This window comes from Myxine glutinosa, chromosome 6 (genome assembly GCF_964187855.1).
Source record: "Myxine glutinosa chromosome 6, kmMyxGlut1.1, whole genome shotgun sequence".
Lineage (NCBI taxonomy): Eukaryota > Metazoa > Chordata > Myxini > Myxiniformes > Myxinidae > Myxine > Myxine glutinosa.
The window spans coordinates 29,966,687-29,985,136 of NC_136266.1; the positions used below are offsets into that span (position 1 = coordinate 29,966,687).

Consider the following 18,450-nt stretch of genomic DNA (forward strand, 5'->3'; position numbering starts at 1 on the left):
CCAGGTACACCCATTCCGCTCACAGACTTGGTCACACACCTGACCACCGAACACCTTTGCACGCACTCGTCGCTCGCACACCTCACCAACACACCTCTTCGCGCCCCCTTCTCGGTCACCTCCTCTGTGACTATCACAGGTGTGCTCTCACTCGCACACCCAACCACGTGCCTCACGACCAACTCAAGTGTGCATTCCCACACAGGCTCTACCATTCCAGGTGTGCATCCTTCCATGCCAGGTGTACATCCTCGCTCACCTGTCACAACTAACTCACGCTCCGTGCCACTCTCACTACTCTCACCTCCACTCTCGGTCGCGCACTCACCCTTACTCTCGACAGCGCACTCTTTCCTCATGCACCTGTCCGTTACACACCTTTCTCGCGCATCCTCTTGCGCACACTCTTTCGTTACTTTCTCCGTAACACTTACCACACCGCGCTTCCATGTACCCCCTCGCACACGCGCTTCGACCAACTCACTCTTGACGGCACACTCTCCCGTTACATCCTCTGTAACACTCCTCACTACGCGCTTCCATGTGCTCCCTCGCACACGCGCTACGACCGACTCACTCTCGACAGCACACTCACTCCTTGGCGTGCACTTTTTCCTCACACACCCCATGGTCGGACATTCTCGCACACCTCGTTTTTCGCACACCAGACCTGTCGCACACTTCACCCACGGCCTCTCACGAACACCCGGGTCCACAACAACCCCCAAGCCGACTGAAGCTCCCCTCACATCATGTACATTTCCGATTATATCGCCACTCACCTTGGCACCTCGTCTCCTCACCTCCTCTGCCACCTGCAAACTCTTTATTTGGTTAGTGAGCAGCACATTATGAGTTGAGCACCGACCATGTACATATTCCATTACTTCCTCCTTTATCTCCCTCTTAGTTTCTGTCCGTCCCTTCTTAATTTCACTCACCTCTTCTTCCACTTCCTCTAATTTTTGCTTCACCTCTTTTATTTCCCGGTGCGTCTCCTCAAGTTCGTCCTCTAAGGCTACCGTGACCGTTTCTATGTGCATCCTCACCTGCCGGTCCTTTGTCTCCATTACCTCTGTCACCTCGTCCAACCTCATTGTCAGTCCCTCACGTACCATCTGACATTGCCTCTGTGTCGCTATCAAGTCATTTTTAATTTCTTTTTGTGTCGCCTTTAACCCTCCTAGTACTGCAGTGTTCCTTTGAACCTGCTCCACTAACTCCATCTGTCCCTCCGTCAGCTGTTCCACCTCCTCCGTCAGATCTTCTATTCCCCCTTGTAACCTCGCCGTATTATTCCTCACCTCTTTCTCCATACGCTTCTCACCTCGCTTTACCTCCTCGCGTAGCCCCGAAACCTCCTCACTTACACCTCGTCGTATCCCCTCTTTCATCTCCTCCATCTGGTTCCCCATCTGTTCGATTTCCAGGGCGGATTGCTCCCCTATTTCCCGCAATTTGTCTTCCATCCTATTTTCTAACCCCATTAACCCATTTTTCACCCCCTCTAACCCATTGTCTAACCCCTCAAATTTCTTGTCTAATCCCTTAAGATTATTGTCTAACCCCTCAATTTTAGCTTCTAGCCGTTCCCCCATTTCTCCCCCCATTTCCCCCATTTTGCCCCCCATTTCGCCCCTCATTGCTCCCATTTGCTCACTCTGAGCCTCTATACTGTTTTTCAAACCTCCAATTTGGTCTCCCATTTGTCCCATAAGGGCCCTCATTTGGAGGAAAAAAAGGTTCGAATCCACCAGCGGCGCTGCTACGTTCGCGGGCGCCGTGGCCATGTGCGAGGCGCCATTTTGCGCGCCCGTAACCTCGTACGCGAGAGCGCCATTTTGTGCGTCTGATACCCCCTCAACCACATCGCCAATGTTCTCCTCCTCTCCTTCCTCCACATACATTTCCCCGAGGTCCTGGGTCGATTCCACCCCGTCTATCTCTAGCTCACCCACCGGCATCCGATCGCCTTGACCAGCCATGGCGCGATTTCAAAATTCGGGTTTTATTTCTTTAAAACACAATTTTTCAGCAGCTCGTAATTTTGAGCGCGTTAAGCGCGCTTCGGGCCTCGTATCCCACTCCTCGACACCAATTGTTGCGGACGCGGTTAAAGATGTTATTTTACCGAGCGGTTGGTATTACCGCGACCGAACAGTTATTCCCCGATTAGAACCCGATTCCACCCAAACGTTGGCCGGATCGCACCGCGGCTGCTCAATGAGGGAAAAGACTAAAACGACGAATGCAAAGAGGAAGACGAAGGCAAAGAAAGGTTTGGAAATACTACTAAATTTATTTACTATTTACACACATAAGCAAAAAGAAAGCAGTCACGTTTATTTACAACACATAAGACGCAGGTGACACAGTGCAAATACTAGCTTACCTACAGTCTTAATTAACCCAGGACAGAACAAACAAAAGACAGACTCACGCGGGGAATGATGACAGGAATCGCAGGAGGTGGATGGCTGGAGGTGAACGCTTGGTGGAGCCAACGCGGAGCTTGGTGGAGCTTTGGTGGAGGTGAACGCTTGGTGGAGGTGAACGCTTGGTGGAGCCAACGCGGAGCTTGGTGGAGCCTTGGTGGAGGTGAATGCTTGGTGGAGCCAACGTGGAGCTTGGTGGAGCTTTAGTGGAGGTGAACGCTTGGTGGAGCCAACGCGGAGCTTGGTGGAGCCTTGGTGGAGGTGAACACTTGGTGGAGCCAACGCGGAGCTTGGTGGAGCTTTGGTGGAGGTGAACGCTTGGTGGAGGTGAACGCTTGGTGGAGCCAACGTGGAGCTTGGTGGAGCCTTGGTGGAGGTGAACGCTTGGTGGAGGTGAACGCTTGGTGGAGCCAACGCGGCTGGTGGGGGGTTGGTGTGACGGGTTCTCTCTCCTTCCCTCACAAGCTTCAGGACTCTTTCTCTCTCTTTCTTAGTCCCACCCAGTCCAACAACTTCCTCTCTTGCTTAGTCCAACTCAAGGCCTTTCTGTCTTCTGATCTCCTCCCTCCTCGACTCTCTCCGGGGGCCTCTGCCTCGGGTTATATAAGCCCCACCCTTGACCCTTTGCGAACCTCCCCAAAACGTTCTCTCTCCGCCCTCTAAAGCCAACCCCTCGTTCTGGGTTGGTCGGCAAGGGCTGGTTCACTCCTCCCCTCTATGATGAGGTGAGGACCCGCCTTTCTTCCCCAACCCTGCCTCGTGGTCAATGGCGGATGAAGGGAAAACCGCCCAAAATGCAGTTGGCAATTGACGAAAAGGGGGAATGGAGGTTTTGGGAATGGGAATGAAGGGAATCTATCTCTTTCACTTGGTGCAATGGAGTACTTCTATTAATGGGAGACACAGCCTTACCCTAAAACACAGAATAAGATATAACTATCGAACAGGGGTATTCTATGATTGGCTGACGTGTATGCTTGTGGACTAATTATGGGACGCCCTTTTGACCTTTACACAGCTCCGTAGGCAGGAGGCGCAGAATAACCAATAATAATAATAAAGCACACAATCAAAAAAACACAATCCTCATATCCGCAACAATAGTTTTGTAAAATTAACTTCAATGAAGAACTTTATCAAGACAAGATATAAGTACTTATCTGTGGTATCCAAATCCTGGTTCTGAGAAATCAGAAGACCTCGGTAATACTTGAGTAGATTCTCGCCAGACAAAAATACATTCGCTCTACATCATCATAAAGACGTTAGTCAAACACACTGTACACGTGACACACTTTCTTATCTGCGCATGCGCATAGCAAGGTTCAGGATGAGTTCAGCATGAGTTCATGTTTACATCATTATACATACTTGTACAAAGTTTGATTTAAATCCCTTCAGTTGTTCTCAAGTTGTCACATTTTTACCTGACATGAACTTTGGCCTTTGACGTTGTGACCCCAAAATATAATCAGTTCATCTTTACCTCATTATACATACCTGCACCAAGTTTGATTTAGATACCTTCAACCGTTCTCAAGTTATTGCGGTAACGAAATAATTGTAACTTAACATAATCTCTGATCTTTGACCTCTTGACCCCAAAATTGAATCAGTTTATCTTTGCATCATAATATATAATTATACCAAGTTTGGTGAAAATCCCATGAATTTCACAAGTTAGCTCGGTAACAGAATTTTACCTGATGGGACGTCTGACATTTGACCTATGACCTCTTCACCCCAAAATCTAATCATTTAATCTTTACATCATTATACATACCTGTACCAAGTTTAAATTAGATCACTTCAGCCATTCAAGTTGTAGATCTATTACAGACTTTAACCTTTGACCTCTTGGCCCCAAAATCTAATCATTTAATCTTTACATCATTATATATACCTGTACCAAGTTTAAATTAGATCACTTCAGCCATTCAAGTTGTAGACCTATTGCAGACTTTAACCTTTGACCTCTTGGCCCCAAAATCAAATATGTTCATCTTTGCAACATAATACATACTTGTACCAAATTTGGTCAGAATCACATCACTGGTTCACAAGTTATCGTGGTAACAGGATTTTTACTTAACATGACCTCTGACCTACCTTTGACCTCATGACCCCAAAATCTAATCAGTTCATCTTTACCTCATTATACATACCTGTACCAAGTTTGATTAAGATTCCTTCAACCGTTATCGTGGTAACGAAAACCTATTATGGACAACCTGAAAACAATGCCTCCGGCGACTTCGTAGGCAGAGGCATAAAAAGGGACATCATTCAAAAGATCAAATTGTTTGAAAATTGACTGAAAAAAGTTAATTAGAAATCATACTTTCCCTTATTAACCATAAATGAAAAAAATATAATTCATAGTGAGTATGTATGTCATGTACCACATCTCTAAGAATTAGCTCTTGTAACAATATCTTACTCTTGAAATAGGATATCTAGCAGAGGGGTCATCTTGTTAAATGTGCACCGAGGAGGCGGTGAGTGTAAGCCTCAGAGCAGGATAGGGTAAGAGAATTGTGTGCAACATCCTGTAACAGGTGAGGCCAGGTGAAGGACCTGTGGCATCTGACAAACCAAAAAAAAGCACTGTGCTGTTAAAGGAAACGGCACAAACCGTTTGTCCGGCGAAATGTAGACCATGGCATTATAGTGTGCTGCAGATACCTGGAGAAGGACAAATATTTTTGAGGGTCCGCCCCACAGGGCAGGATGGCCCGAAGGAAGGCGCCGTCCACATCAGCGGGCGGCCATTGATGGAACCAGCCACGTGGTAGAGCCATGAAAAACAACAATGACCGTTAAACAATCCGGAGGAGGGCAAGCACAGATAACTGGCCATACGCATACATAATATAGCAGATCCCGATTTTAAAAAACCAGGAATCTGCTGGAATCCAATGATGATTGACATTGCCGAATTCTGATAACCAAAACATGTGCCCATGCCTGCTCACGTGACGGGAAGCAAGTTGCGCATCAGTCTGTAAAAACGGCCACGTGAGTCTGGCTGGGCCTCTCGGCTTGAGAAGGTTTGTGGACCACAAGCGAAACGTCATCTGGTAAGAACTCTTTCCTGTTTACATCAAAATTGGGAAGCAGGGACTGTTTGGACTTGTTTTATTGGTTGATAATATAATTGATCTGCTAATTGATAACTTGTTTTATTGGTTTATAATTGATCTGCTAATTGATAACTTGTTTTATTGGTACATAATTGATCTGCTAATTGATAACTTGTTTTATTGGTTGGTAATTGATCTGCAAATTGATAACTTGTTTTATTGGTTGATAATTGATCTGCTAATTGATAACTTGTTTTATTGGTTGATAATTTATCTACCAATTGATAACTTGTTTTATTGGTCGATAATTGATCTGCTAATTGATAACTTGTTTTATTGGTTGATAATTGATCTGCGAATTGATAACTTGTTTTATTGGTTGATAATTTATCTACCAATTGATAACTTGTTTTATTGGTCGATAATTGATCTGCTAATTGATAACTTGTTTTATTGGTTGGTAATTGATCTGCTAATTGATAACTTGTTTTATTGGTTGATAATTGATCTGCGAATTGATAACTTGTTTTATTGGTTGATAATTTATCTACCAATTGATAACTTGTTTTATTGGTCGATAATTGATCTGCTAATTGATAACTTGTTTTATTGGTTGGTAATTGATCTGCTAATTGATAACTTGTTTTATTGGTTGATAATTGATCTGCTAATTGATAACTTGTTTTATTGGTTGATAATTTATCTGCTAATTGATAACTTGTTTTATTGGTTGATAATTGATCTGCTAATTGATAACTTGTTTTATTGGTCGATAATTGATTTGCTAATTGATAACTTGTTTTATTGGTTGATAATTGATCTGCTAATTGATCACTTGTTTTATTGGTTGGTAATTGATCTGCTAATTGATAACTTGTTTTATTGGTCGATAAATTGATCTGCTAATTGATAACTTGTTTTATTGGTTGGTAATTGATCTGATAATTGATAACTTGTTTTATTGGTTGATCATTGATCTGCTAATTGATAACTTGTTTTATTGGTTGATAATTGATCTGCTAATTGATAACTTGTTTTATTGGTCGATAATTGATCTGCTAATTGATAACTTGTTTTATTGGTTGGTAATTGATCTGCTAATTGATATCTTGTTTTATTGGTTGATAATTGATCTGATAATAATTGATAACTTGTTTTATTGGTCGATAATTGATCTGCTAATTGATAACTTGTTTTATTGGTCGATAATTGATATCTTGTCTTATTGGTTGATAATTGATCTGCTAATTGATAACTTGTTTTATTGGTTGGTAATTGATCTGCTAATTGATAACTTGTTTTATTGGTTGGTAATTGATCTGCTAATTGATAACTTGTTTTATTGGTCGATAAATTGATCTGCTAATTGATAACTTTTTATTGGTTGGTAATTGATCTGCTAATTGATAACTTGTTTTATTGGTCGATTAATTGATCTGCTAATTGATAACTTGTTTTATTGGTTGGTAATTGATCTGCTAATTGATAACTTGTTTTATTGGTCGATTAATTGATGTGCTAATTGATAACTTGTTTTATTGGTTGGTAATTGATCTGCTAATTGATAACTTGTTTTATTGGTTGATCATTGATCTGCTAATTGATAACTTGTTTTATTGGTCGATAATTGATCTGCTAATTGATAACTTGTTTTATTGGTTGGTAATTGATCTGCTAATTGATATCTTGTTTTATTGGTTGATAATTGATCTGCTAATTGATAACTTGTTTTATTGGTCGATCTAATTGATAATTTGTTTTATTGGTCGATAATTGATCTGCTAATTGATAACTTGTTTTATTGGTCGATAATTGATCTGCTAATTGATAACTTGTTTTATTGGTTGGTAATTGATCTGCTAATTGATAACTTGTTTTATTGGTCGATAATTGATCTGCTAATTGATAACTTGTTTTATTGGTCGATAATTGATCTGCTAATTGATAACTTGTTTTATTGGTCGATAAATTGATCTGCTAATTGATAACTTGTTTTATTGGTCGATAATTGATATCTTGTCTTATTGGTTGATAATTGATCTGCTAATTGATAACTTGTTTTATTGGTCGATAAATTGATCTGCTAAATGATAACTTGTTTTATTGGTTGGTAATTGATCTGCTAATTGATATCTTGTTTTATTGGTTGATAATTGATCTGCTAATTGATAACTTGTTTTATTGGTCAATAATTGATCTGCTAATTGATAACTTGTTTTATTGGTCGATAATTGATAACTTATTTTATTGGTCGATAATTGATCTGCTAATTGATAACTTGTTTTATTGGTCGATAATTGATCTGCTAATTGATAACTTGTTTTATTGGTCGATAAATTGATCTGCTAATTGATAACTTGTTTTATTGGTTGGTAATTGATCTGCTAATTGATATCTTGTTTTATTGGTTGATAATTGATCTGATAATTGATAACTTGTTTTATTGGTCGATAATTGATATCTTGTCTTATTGGTTGATAATTGATCTGCTAATTGATAACTTGTTTTATTGGTCGATAAATTGATCTGCTAATTGATAACTTGTTTTATTGGTTGGTAATTGATCTGCTAATTGATATCTTGTTTTATTGGTTGGTAATTGATCTGCTAATTGATAACTTGTTTTATTGGTCGATAAATTGATCTGCTAATTGATAACTTTTTATTGGTTGGTAATTGATCTGCTAATTGATAACTTGTTTTATTGGTTGATCATTGATCTGCTAATTGATAACTTGTTTTATTGGTCGATAATTGATCTGCTAATTGATAACTTGTTTTATTGGTTGGTAATTGATCTGCTAATTGATAACTTGTTTTATTGGTCAATTAATTGATCTGCTAATTGATAACTTGTTTTATTGGTTGGTAATTGATCTGCTAATTGATAACTTGTTTTATTGGTTGATCATTGATCTGCTAATTGATAACTTGTTTTATTGGTCGATAATTGATCTGCTAATTGATAACTTGTTTTATTGGTTGGTAATTGATCTGCTAATTGATATCTTGTTTTATTGGTTGATAATTGATCAGCTATTCGATAACTTGTTTTATTGGTCGATCTAATTGATAATTTGTTTTATTGGTTGATAATTGATCTACTAATTGATAACTTGTTTTATTGGTCGATAATTGATCTGCTAATTGATAACTTGTTTTATTGGTCGATAATTGATCTGCTAATTGATATCTTGTTTTATTGGTTGATAATTGATCTGCTTGCTCTTCCATGAGCCTTGAGAACTGCATGAAACTAAAAAGCAAGAATTCGATGCAAATGTGTCGATGGATTCTCTGCTTTCTCGTCAATCTCTGCCCACGTTCGACGTCAACTCAATGTTACGTTTGATCTCCATTCGGCAAAGTCAAATAAATTATGACTATTCGTTTCAGTCCATATCTGCTTCCTTTTTGAAGGCTGCCTCCACTTGAAGTACAGTAGACCTAGTCCTAGGTCTTGAAATGGTCTTCATTTGTGTATGCTGGTAGAAAGTTTTTGGAGCCATGGTACATGTACATGGTATAGTGTTCGAACGAACCTCAACTCTGGGAGTTATTTTAAACGAATTTACAAATGGGGAGAGTTTGACCAGAGATCGCCCATCGACGACAACTACCAGACAGCTCAGGTCCGGGGCAAAATAAAAAAAAATTGTGCGACTTGTCCTGTTGAAACTCCCAGAGACCAATTTCACAAAAAACTATAACCACAACTTTTCGCAGAAACATATACATAATTCCATCAATTATTGGACCCTACAAAATGTATGAGGATTTGTTTTTTTCGAAAATCGCGTTTTAAAGTGGACTGTGCAACACATGAAACTTGGTCCAAACGACCGGCTATCTTTATTTTACGTCCTACCAGCAACCGTACCCGCCCTACGGGCGAAGCTTCAATTGGGAGGCCCAAATGAAAAGGCTAAATATCAGAAATTGAAGGCTTTTTTATTTTAAACGATTCATATAAACATCCGTTAAATCATATCACACACAAATCATCAAAATCTAAACAGTATCTTACTATAATTCACCAAATGTCCCACATTCCACACATTCACGTGTATGGATGTTACGTGTGTGCCGTGCACGTGCCATGTGTGTGGATGTTACGCACGGGTGGGAGGCCAGAAGCAAATGGGCAATGCAGATACGGCGAATGCTAAAGCATGAAACCAATAAATTCCACATTCCTGAAGCACCCTCAGTCACACGTCAGACATGGACAGCAAGTTCGTGAAGGACGTGAAAAACGTACCCGTTCGCAAACAAATGGGTACGTTCACGTATAGAAACATCGATCGTGGCTCCGTGGCGAATCTGCATATGGCGATCCGCGAAGTTCACGTTCAGAAAGTAGAAACCATCACGGCATATCGTCATTCACTTGAACTCGATGTCTCTTTTTCATTCCAAACAACATAACTCCAATTAATCACAAAATAAACTTTTAACAACATTGTTAATGTTTCCTTCATTGGAAAAACTACCAAATGAACAGTTAAAAGGATTTTGGAGCCGATAGGTGTTACGGCCTTGGCAAGATCGATGGAGACAGCGATCTGTTAGCGTATTCACCACCCAAATAGCTATGTGGAATTCTCTCATGTAGCGATTAAACCCATGTCGTTTGAACTTTGGCCGAGGTCATTATTTACTTTTAATGATGTTTAATGATGTTTATATTGGTTTTGGGTCGTCCTTTCCGCATATCTGTTGGGATTGTAAGTTGGATAGACGGCCGTGATGGTGGTGAGGGGGATGGAATTCTCTCAAGCAGGGATTCAACGCCCACAACGGTACCCACCGCCCTATGGGCGGGGCTTCAATTGGGAGTCCCAAATGAAAAGGTAAAATCTCAGAAATTGAAGGCTTTTTTTATTTTATACGATTCATATAAACATCTGTTAAATCATATCACACGCAAATCATCAAAATCGAAACAGTATTTCACTATAATTCACCAAATGTCCCACATTGATCGATACACTATGAGTGTGATCGTGAATCGTGATCGATAATCGTGTTCACAATCGCTATGTCGTATACGACATGTCGTCGTTATGTTATCTTGTTGTTATGTTTTGTCGTATGTGTCCCGATACGTGTTTCCTTCAGTTGAAATGGGTTAGAATTCTCCCAAGCAGGGATTCAACCCGTGTCCTTATAAAAGGTCTTTGTCCGAGGTCACCGAGTCCGATCGAGTCTGTGCAGCGATCGGTGCAGCCGTTTGTGCGGCACCCGGGAAAACAACATCGTCACAATGAGAACAATGAACGTTATGCGAACGCGAATGTTATGCGGGAGTCCAAACATGAGAATGCTGGAGACTAAAGCTGAAATTGGTAAAACTAAATAGCCTATTTTACTCCTGGGGATCCCAGGATTACCCACACAAAATATCTTTGCGATCGGTTCAGCCGTTTTTGCAGTGCCTTCGAACAGACGGACAGACAGACAGACAGACGGACGGACATTTGGTGAATTATAGTAAGATTTTTTTTTTTTTTTTTTTTTTCTATACTGAATCGAGGCTCGTGAAAGAGCTAACATTTACTTCACAAACAAATCGACCAGACAAACAAAATACACAAAAAGAGGGAGCGGAAGACAAGATGGGGAGAAAAGGGGAAGCACACAAACACAACATCCGAGAGCAGGGAGATGTGTGGAAGGGAGAGGGCCCGGGGGGAGGAGGCATGGGAAGGGGGGGGGGGAGGGAGAAGTATAAAGCACAAGGACACCAAGGACTTCCAGGACAGAAGTTGGTATTTCAAAAAGGGGAATTGGGGTGAAATTAGCGGGGGTAGAAAAGATCAAGGTTTTGGATGGGGGAAGATAAGAGATGGTGGTGAACAGCTGTTTTAAAGACTTGGAGGGTGGAGTGGGATTGAAGAGAGTGAAGGAGTTTGTTCCAGAGGCGGGAGAAAAGAGGAATGAAGGAGTGAAGGTGAGCAGAGAGTCTTGATTTTGGCAGTTTAACCAAAAGAGGGTTGCAGGCAGATCTTGTGCGACCTGTAGGAATATTTGCGGGACAGAGCCCAGAGAGAGAGCTGGGGGGGCAAGGCCAGAGAGGAGTCGGTAGAAGACGGAAAGACCACCAACCTGCCTGCGGTGAGTGAGTGAGAGGCCCTTGGAGTTAGCTTCATCGCGGGAGATTCCAATGATTCTGAATGCTTTGGTTTCAACAGTGCGAAGGCGAGCTAGGTGTGAGGCAGGAGCACCAGCCCAGAGGGGAGAGCAGTATTCCATTTTGATCATGCTGATTGAACAGTTAAGATTGATCCCAGCAAGGAAAAGTGGGATCGTTTTCTCATTCGAAAGAAGGTTTAGGATGAGCTGTACAACAACAACAACAACAACAACACGCATTTTAAGGCCATTTTCCCTGCTAGAGCAGGCGTTAGCCTTGCGGGCCATGACAATCTTCTCCATTTTGCCCTATTTTCTGCATCTCTCCTTGTTAGCCCCCTTGCCCACATTTCTTCTTCCACCATCTTTAGCCAAGTCTTTCTCGGTCTTCCCCATCCTCTACTTCCTTCTACATTCATTTCCATCACTCTTCTCAACCAGTCACTTTCATCCTTCCTCAACACATGACCAAACCATCTCAACCTGTTCCTCTTCACAGCATCAATCACAGGATTTAGGATGAGCTGTACACACCCACATTTTACAAAACATGGCAACACAAATAAAGGATCCAATTATTCTGTTGTCTTTTTATTAAAGTTTTGTGCAGATCATATCTTAAATACATAAATATTTTCATCTTACAAGTAGAAATACATCAAAGCCCTTAAATGGCATTAAAAATCTCAGCAAAAATTGAATACTCAGGATATTATACAATTGAACAGCATCAACCACCAACAGTTTCAAATGATCAACAAAGCAGAAAATTGCAATACTCCATAAGCACTGTTGAAAAATAGATATATTGGTGGACAGCAAGGCTTTTTTTTTTTTTAATCCAATGACTACGGAAAACTACCTTTTGATTGGTGGTGGATTTTCTTCAGGGATCAGAGATGGCAAATCAATTAAGAATCCCAAATACTCCAGGTTCAAAAATACAACCAATTTTGCAACATGCCAAAAAAATAAAAATTTTAAAAAATAAAACTTTGTTGAGGAAAACAAAACTTAAGTGAAACAAAAATACCATTTTCGAATGTTCACTTGGATATGCAGCAGAGAGAAAGAGACAGACAGAGATAGATAGACAAGCCATTCTAGACAGAGATAGACAGACAAGCCATTCTGAAGACTTTTAACCTTTTATTGTCCCCCACTTGTCATCGAGATGGTTGTTCACCGACCATGCTGATAAATAGATCCGAAACGATCCACTCCTGAATGGAAGTTAAATCATGCTGAGCTGAATTCGTCCTTCTTCCAATCCCCAGCCATTCACAATTACATGTTGAAAGCGTTTCCTGTCCAAACCTCGAGATTGAAAAGTGTATTTCCTATAACCCTGCAAAGATACCCAAAAAAAAAAAAACCGGACAAGATGGAGAAAAAAAAAAAACATTAAGAAAAAAAAAACCAAACAATAACACCTACAATTGAAAGAATCATTTTAAAATCACTAAATAAAGAGGCAGCAGAGAGAAGAACAATGTCCAAAGTGGCTATTTTTGAACATTGGATATTACAACCCTCCCCTCCCCCCCCAAAAAAACCCAACAACATGCGATAAAAATGCCAAATAGAACCCCATGTTTAATAATGCATTCTTTTTATAACGTCGAGAGCATTCTTACATTTCCCAAACAAAATAAACAAAGTAAATGGGCAAAATATATAAAGAAAAAAAAGTAAAGTTCTTCACTTCCCAATGATTTAACTTCAGAGCATAACTGACAGCCATCACAGATATGGGCCAGAGCGGAAGAAACCAATGGGGGATGCAGAGGGGAGAGGGGGGCAAACTTTGTGCCGAAGAGGATTCACAATGATACTGGCACTTGGCCAGCAGAAAGCCTGAGTGTTGTGCATTTCAATGCAGGGGGCACAATCGTTCGGTGCCATTAACAATTTATTAATTTTTTTTAAACAAAACTGGACGTGCATTTCCAGTAAACAATTAAACGATTACCAAATGTTTGTTCAACGAAAATTTGTTTTGAATAAAATTGAAAGGTATCCATAAAACAAGGCAATGGAAGTGAGGAATTGCAAGTTGCTCTGTGCAAGATCCCGAGAGAGACGAAGTATGTACGTGGCTGGAAAACAGCATAGCTGGAGAGTAAACGGCTGGAACATCGATTGACCCGACACGGCATCAATTCATTACGGTTGGACGAGGCAGAGGACAGTTCAAAAGGGACTGGTTGAGGCAGGTTGATTCGCAGTTTCTTCGGTCGGCTTGGCTACTTACTCCAACACATCTCCACTATCTGAATAGGAGATGACTCGTATCCGAAACATTCCTGAAATAAGAAAGCCAAGAGTTTAGTGGAGGATTTTGCTTAATGTTTCAAAATAATATAGATCATAGAAATGATTTTTTTTTCTGTTTCGGGAAAAGGACAACATGTATATACTAGTGGGGTCACCCGTGGGAATCCCACGGGCATGGACGTGTGACATTTGGACATCTTCATTTAGTTGCTGCACATTCAGTTTTACACAATGGTTACTGGCAATTGATCAGATGCACAAATGATGTAATCCACACAATGTATTTACTTCTGATAACATGTCAATGCATGTGCGTGCACATGGGAAATACAGTTTGAAATGTGTCATATCTCATGTAAAATGTGACTTTAAGAGCTCCAACAAAAATTTTTTAAAAAACGGTGGATAACAGCAATTCCACCACCTCGGCCCTCCGAGCGTGGTTTATTGACGTAGGAATATCCATTGGGTGTGGTGAGGTTGAGTGTGTAGTAGTCCAGAGGTTGTTGCCAGGTTTCGGTGAGACAGAGAAAGTCCAGTTTGTTATCCAGGATGTATTCGTTCAGGATGAGGCATTTGTTGTTGAGGGACCGGGTGTTGAACAGGGTGAGCTTGATGTTGTTTTGAACAGCAGGGATGAATTCAGGTGATTTAGCCAGGGTTCGTAGGCAGGACGTGCGATCGTGTGCGTTGCTGTGACCAGGTGCGCTGGGACGAAGAGTGAGAGTGCGCTGAGCCGACCAGAGGACGGGGATGGAGTGACCTGATTGCAAATAAACAAACTTACGACCGGAGCCACGGTGAATGTACCTGGGTCGTCGAAGGAGTCCATTTGATTTGATGGCAGAGATGCATGATGGGGTGGAGCGGGTATTGAGCAGAAGGAGCCTTGCGGCGGAGTACCGCAGAGCCATGCCAGGCAGGAGCGGAGAGACGAGACGAGGCCAAGATTGAGGAGGTGAAACAATTGTCCCAACCCACGAGAGCAGGCCCAAGGAAACGAAGGAGCCAGGTAGGTGAAGCCAGGAGCAGAGCCGGGACCAAGCAGAGGGCAGGCAGGAGCAAAGAGACGATCACGAGGCCAAGGTTGATCACGGCGGGAAACCGCCACCAAACCGCTGCGATGGTCACAACCCACGAGAGCGCGCCCGAGGAAACAGCGAGCAGGCGAAGGAGCCGGGCAGGCGAAGCAGGCAGCAGAGCCGGGGCTATGCAGAGGGCAGACTCAATGGCCAAAAAATCCGCACGACCACCAAAAAAGAAAGCAACTGACAGTGGCCCGGTCGAAGAAGCGGCGAGCATGTGACGCCTGCGTCCTCTTCATACCGGAAGCTTTTTTCAATCCTACTTGCTTTCAAGACCGGAAGCTTCATACAGGGCCCATATATACATATATATATATACATACATACATATATATATATATATATATATCTATATATATATATATATATATATATATATCTATATATATATATATATATACATACATACATATATACATACATATATACATACATATATATATATACATACATACATATATACATACATACATACATACATACATACATACATACATACATACATACATATATATATATATATATATATATATATATAAATATATATATATATAGATATATATATAGATATATATATAAATATATATATATATATATATGTGTGTGTGTCAGACCACCAGATTCTTGTACCAGATGCTCAAATTATGGATTTAGAATTATACCTGCAGCATTAAAGTACCAACCATGTAACTTCATAAAATAGCAGGGTTGGTCAAATTGGGCAATTACAAATTCATGAAAACAAAAATTTAAATATTCATGTGTTACCCAAAATGTCAAGTTTTTCAACTTTTCATGCCAGGAAATCTAGAAAATTTCACAAAAAATACCAACCAGTAATTTACAATCAGATTCAATTTCTAGGGTTCTCAAGGTTTTTTTCAAGCATGATGTTGGACAAGTAAAGGAAATAAAAGTACCATAAGAGTTATTGGCCGAGTGCCAATTATTTTTTTGGCACCTTGCCAATATTCTGTATTTTTCACTTTTTTCCCTAGCAAATAAGTTGTGACCAGCACTGATTTTAATTGGAATTTATGGGAAACAAACACGCACGTTTCTTCTATTCCACTACTGCCGTATTTATTATGTACAGCATAATCTGCATTGAATCTTCAAGCATAATCTGTATTGAATCTTCAAGCATAATCTGCATTGCAACTGTACACAAATGCTGTAAATCATCGCCCGCCATCTGTACGCTAGCCCAAGCTGTCATGCCAAAATGTCAAGGCAAAATGACGAGTAGGCCTACATGTATAGAATTTTCACACACATTTTTGGTGAAGCACCATTTACAAGAAGTATGTACACTAGGATTGACTTGTCCATGAAGGACAAGAAATGCATGTGGCATCATACTACTTACACTTGAAAACCCCACGGGATATTAAGTTGGCAGCCAGAAATGTGATTCAAAGGTCAAGTCATTATCTTGTGAGCCTAATTCACAAAGTACATACAAGTACAGCATTGTTCAGTAAACGATATTCTTTGTCTAGCATACGAATAAAATATCATGCACACTAGATGCACAGCACTGAGCAGCATGCACAGGTCTTATCAATTGCACAAACTATAATGACTGTCTCAATCATTATCAGTCATGAGTCAACAAAATGAATCAGATTGTCATATAAGTAGTGGACAGGTCACAACACCCCTGTTGCTTCTGCGATGGCCTGCCTGCTTACAGTGAGAGCAGGTTGGCCTGGCACACTTGCCACCAACAGCAGCAGAGTCACCAGCTGGCCCATGTTGCTGTGCAGCAGCAGCAGGCTTTGGCTCCGTTGGCAGGGGACAGACGAGGTCAGCGGTCTCCTGAGGGCAGTATGGCCACACTTTTTCATGGAGGTACCACTGCCTATCAAGCGGGATCCCTTTGTTGATGGTCGACTCGGGCAGCTCACCCTCCAGGAACCTGGTGTCCGGCTGGCACAGCATCTGGAAAGATACCTCATCTTGATCAGCCAGCTCCCGAAGATACACAACCCCAGGCTCCTGGGCGCTGAACTGGAAGTGGTGGTACCGGGTAATGTTGGGGATCGTGCGGAAGACTGGGGCAAAGAACTTGCCCCAGTTGAAGAACAGCTGACCATCTGATGACTGGAAGTAGTATGTCTGGTCAGGTCATTCTCTTAACTGTGTCTTGTGACCCTTGCCATCAGTTACTGGTCCAGCTCTATGGTGGGCCATCAGCTGCATCTTGACAGCCGACTCCAGGACCTTCTTCTCCATCCCGCGACAATGCTCCCTGTACTGGATGGCTGGGACCAACCTGATCACCTGGGAGCAGGGGTTACCTTGACCATAGATCTTGGAGCAGCCACAGCCGGTCTTCCCAAATAATTATTTCTGAATCTGCAACATGATAATGTTATGATTACCTTTATAGATAACCATACACTAGCAGTAGGCCCTCCTAATGGGGGGCATAAGTACAACCACATTTATATCATATGTCAGATCTGCCACTTAGATGATCTGGAGAATTAAAATAATTCCATTAGTGGTCATTTATGCCTAAGATATTAAGGCCCTGACCACTCAACAAAGTAGATGATATGAGATCTGGAGACTGGGTCTGGGCCGACTGGGGTGAATCTAGTGCACTGCATTGCCATTGCCTACCAAAGTTTCACTGACATCCTCTGGTCTCAGGTCGTACCACTCGTCAGCTTCATCTTCGTCAGGCGCAGACTCTTCTGCCAATGCCTCGACCTCGGGGGAGTCGGTGTCACTCTCGGGGTCAGTGTCGGCATAATCGAAATAGGTTTTCACCGTCTCCTCGAGGTCCTCGACGTCATTTTCCACATACAATTTGGGTGCGGGCAGAATCAAATCAAGCCAGTCACATCCAGACTCCAGATGCAGAAACCACTGAAGAAACTGAGCCTTGCGAATCCATAGTCAACTGAAGTCATAAATTCGATAAATTTCCCGACACTGTTCCCAACCAAGGTCAACACCGGCCCAAACTTCCCGGAAATCCAAAACAAACACGTGTAGCGACTAGCGCGCCACCAGGCGACTGTTGCCGCGGAATCGCGAAAAATGACCGTCGAGTGCGAAGCAAAATTCAGGCTTCAACTGTCATAACAGGTAATGCCACTGTGATGGAACGAAAGATCGTATATTTTTCCGTCCGTGGGTGAAATATAAGACGAAACTGTAACTGTGTCCAATAAAGGTATATTTCCAGCGGTTTATTGCTGATAAACGATCAACCCGGAAGCGAAAACGGTGAAACACGCGGTTCCGCCTTTGAACGGAGTAGATGTTTAGTGCATCTGCTACAAGAATCTGGTGGTCTGACTATATATATATATATATATATATATATATATATATATATATATATATATATATATATATATATATATATATATATATATCAATCAACATAGAGAAGGACAAGTTCTGGTGTGCACTCGA

At 41.3% G+C, this 18,450-nt stretch overlaps 1 protein-coding gene across 2 annotated transcripts in view; it reads right to left on the minus strand.

Annotated features, from left to right (window-relative positions):
- Positions 1–12,223: 12,223 nt before the first annotated feature.
- Positions 12,224–18,450, minus strand: part of LOC137429676 (uncharacterized) — a 155,519-nt gene continuing 149,292 nt past the window's right edge. For both annotated transcript variants that reach the window (XM_068119800.2, XM_068119799.2), the window contains exon 10: positions 12,224–13,959. In XM_068119800.2, coding sequence (XP_067975901.2) covers positions 13,904–13,959 — 56 coding nt within the window. In that variant the 3' untranslated portion in view covers positions 12,224–13,903. The remainder of the gene's footprint in view (positions 13,960–18,450) is intronic.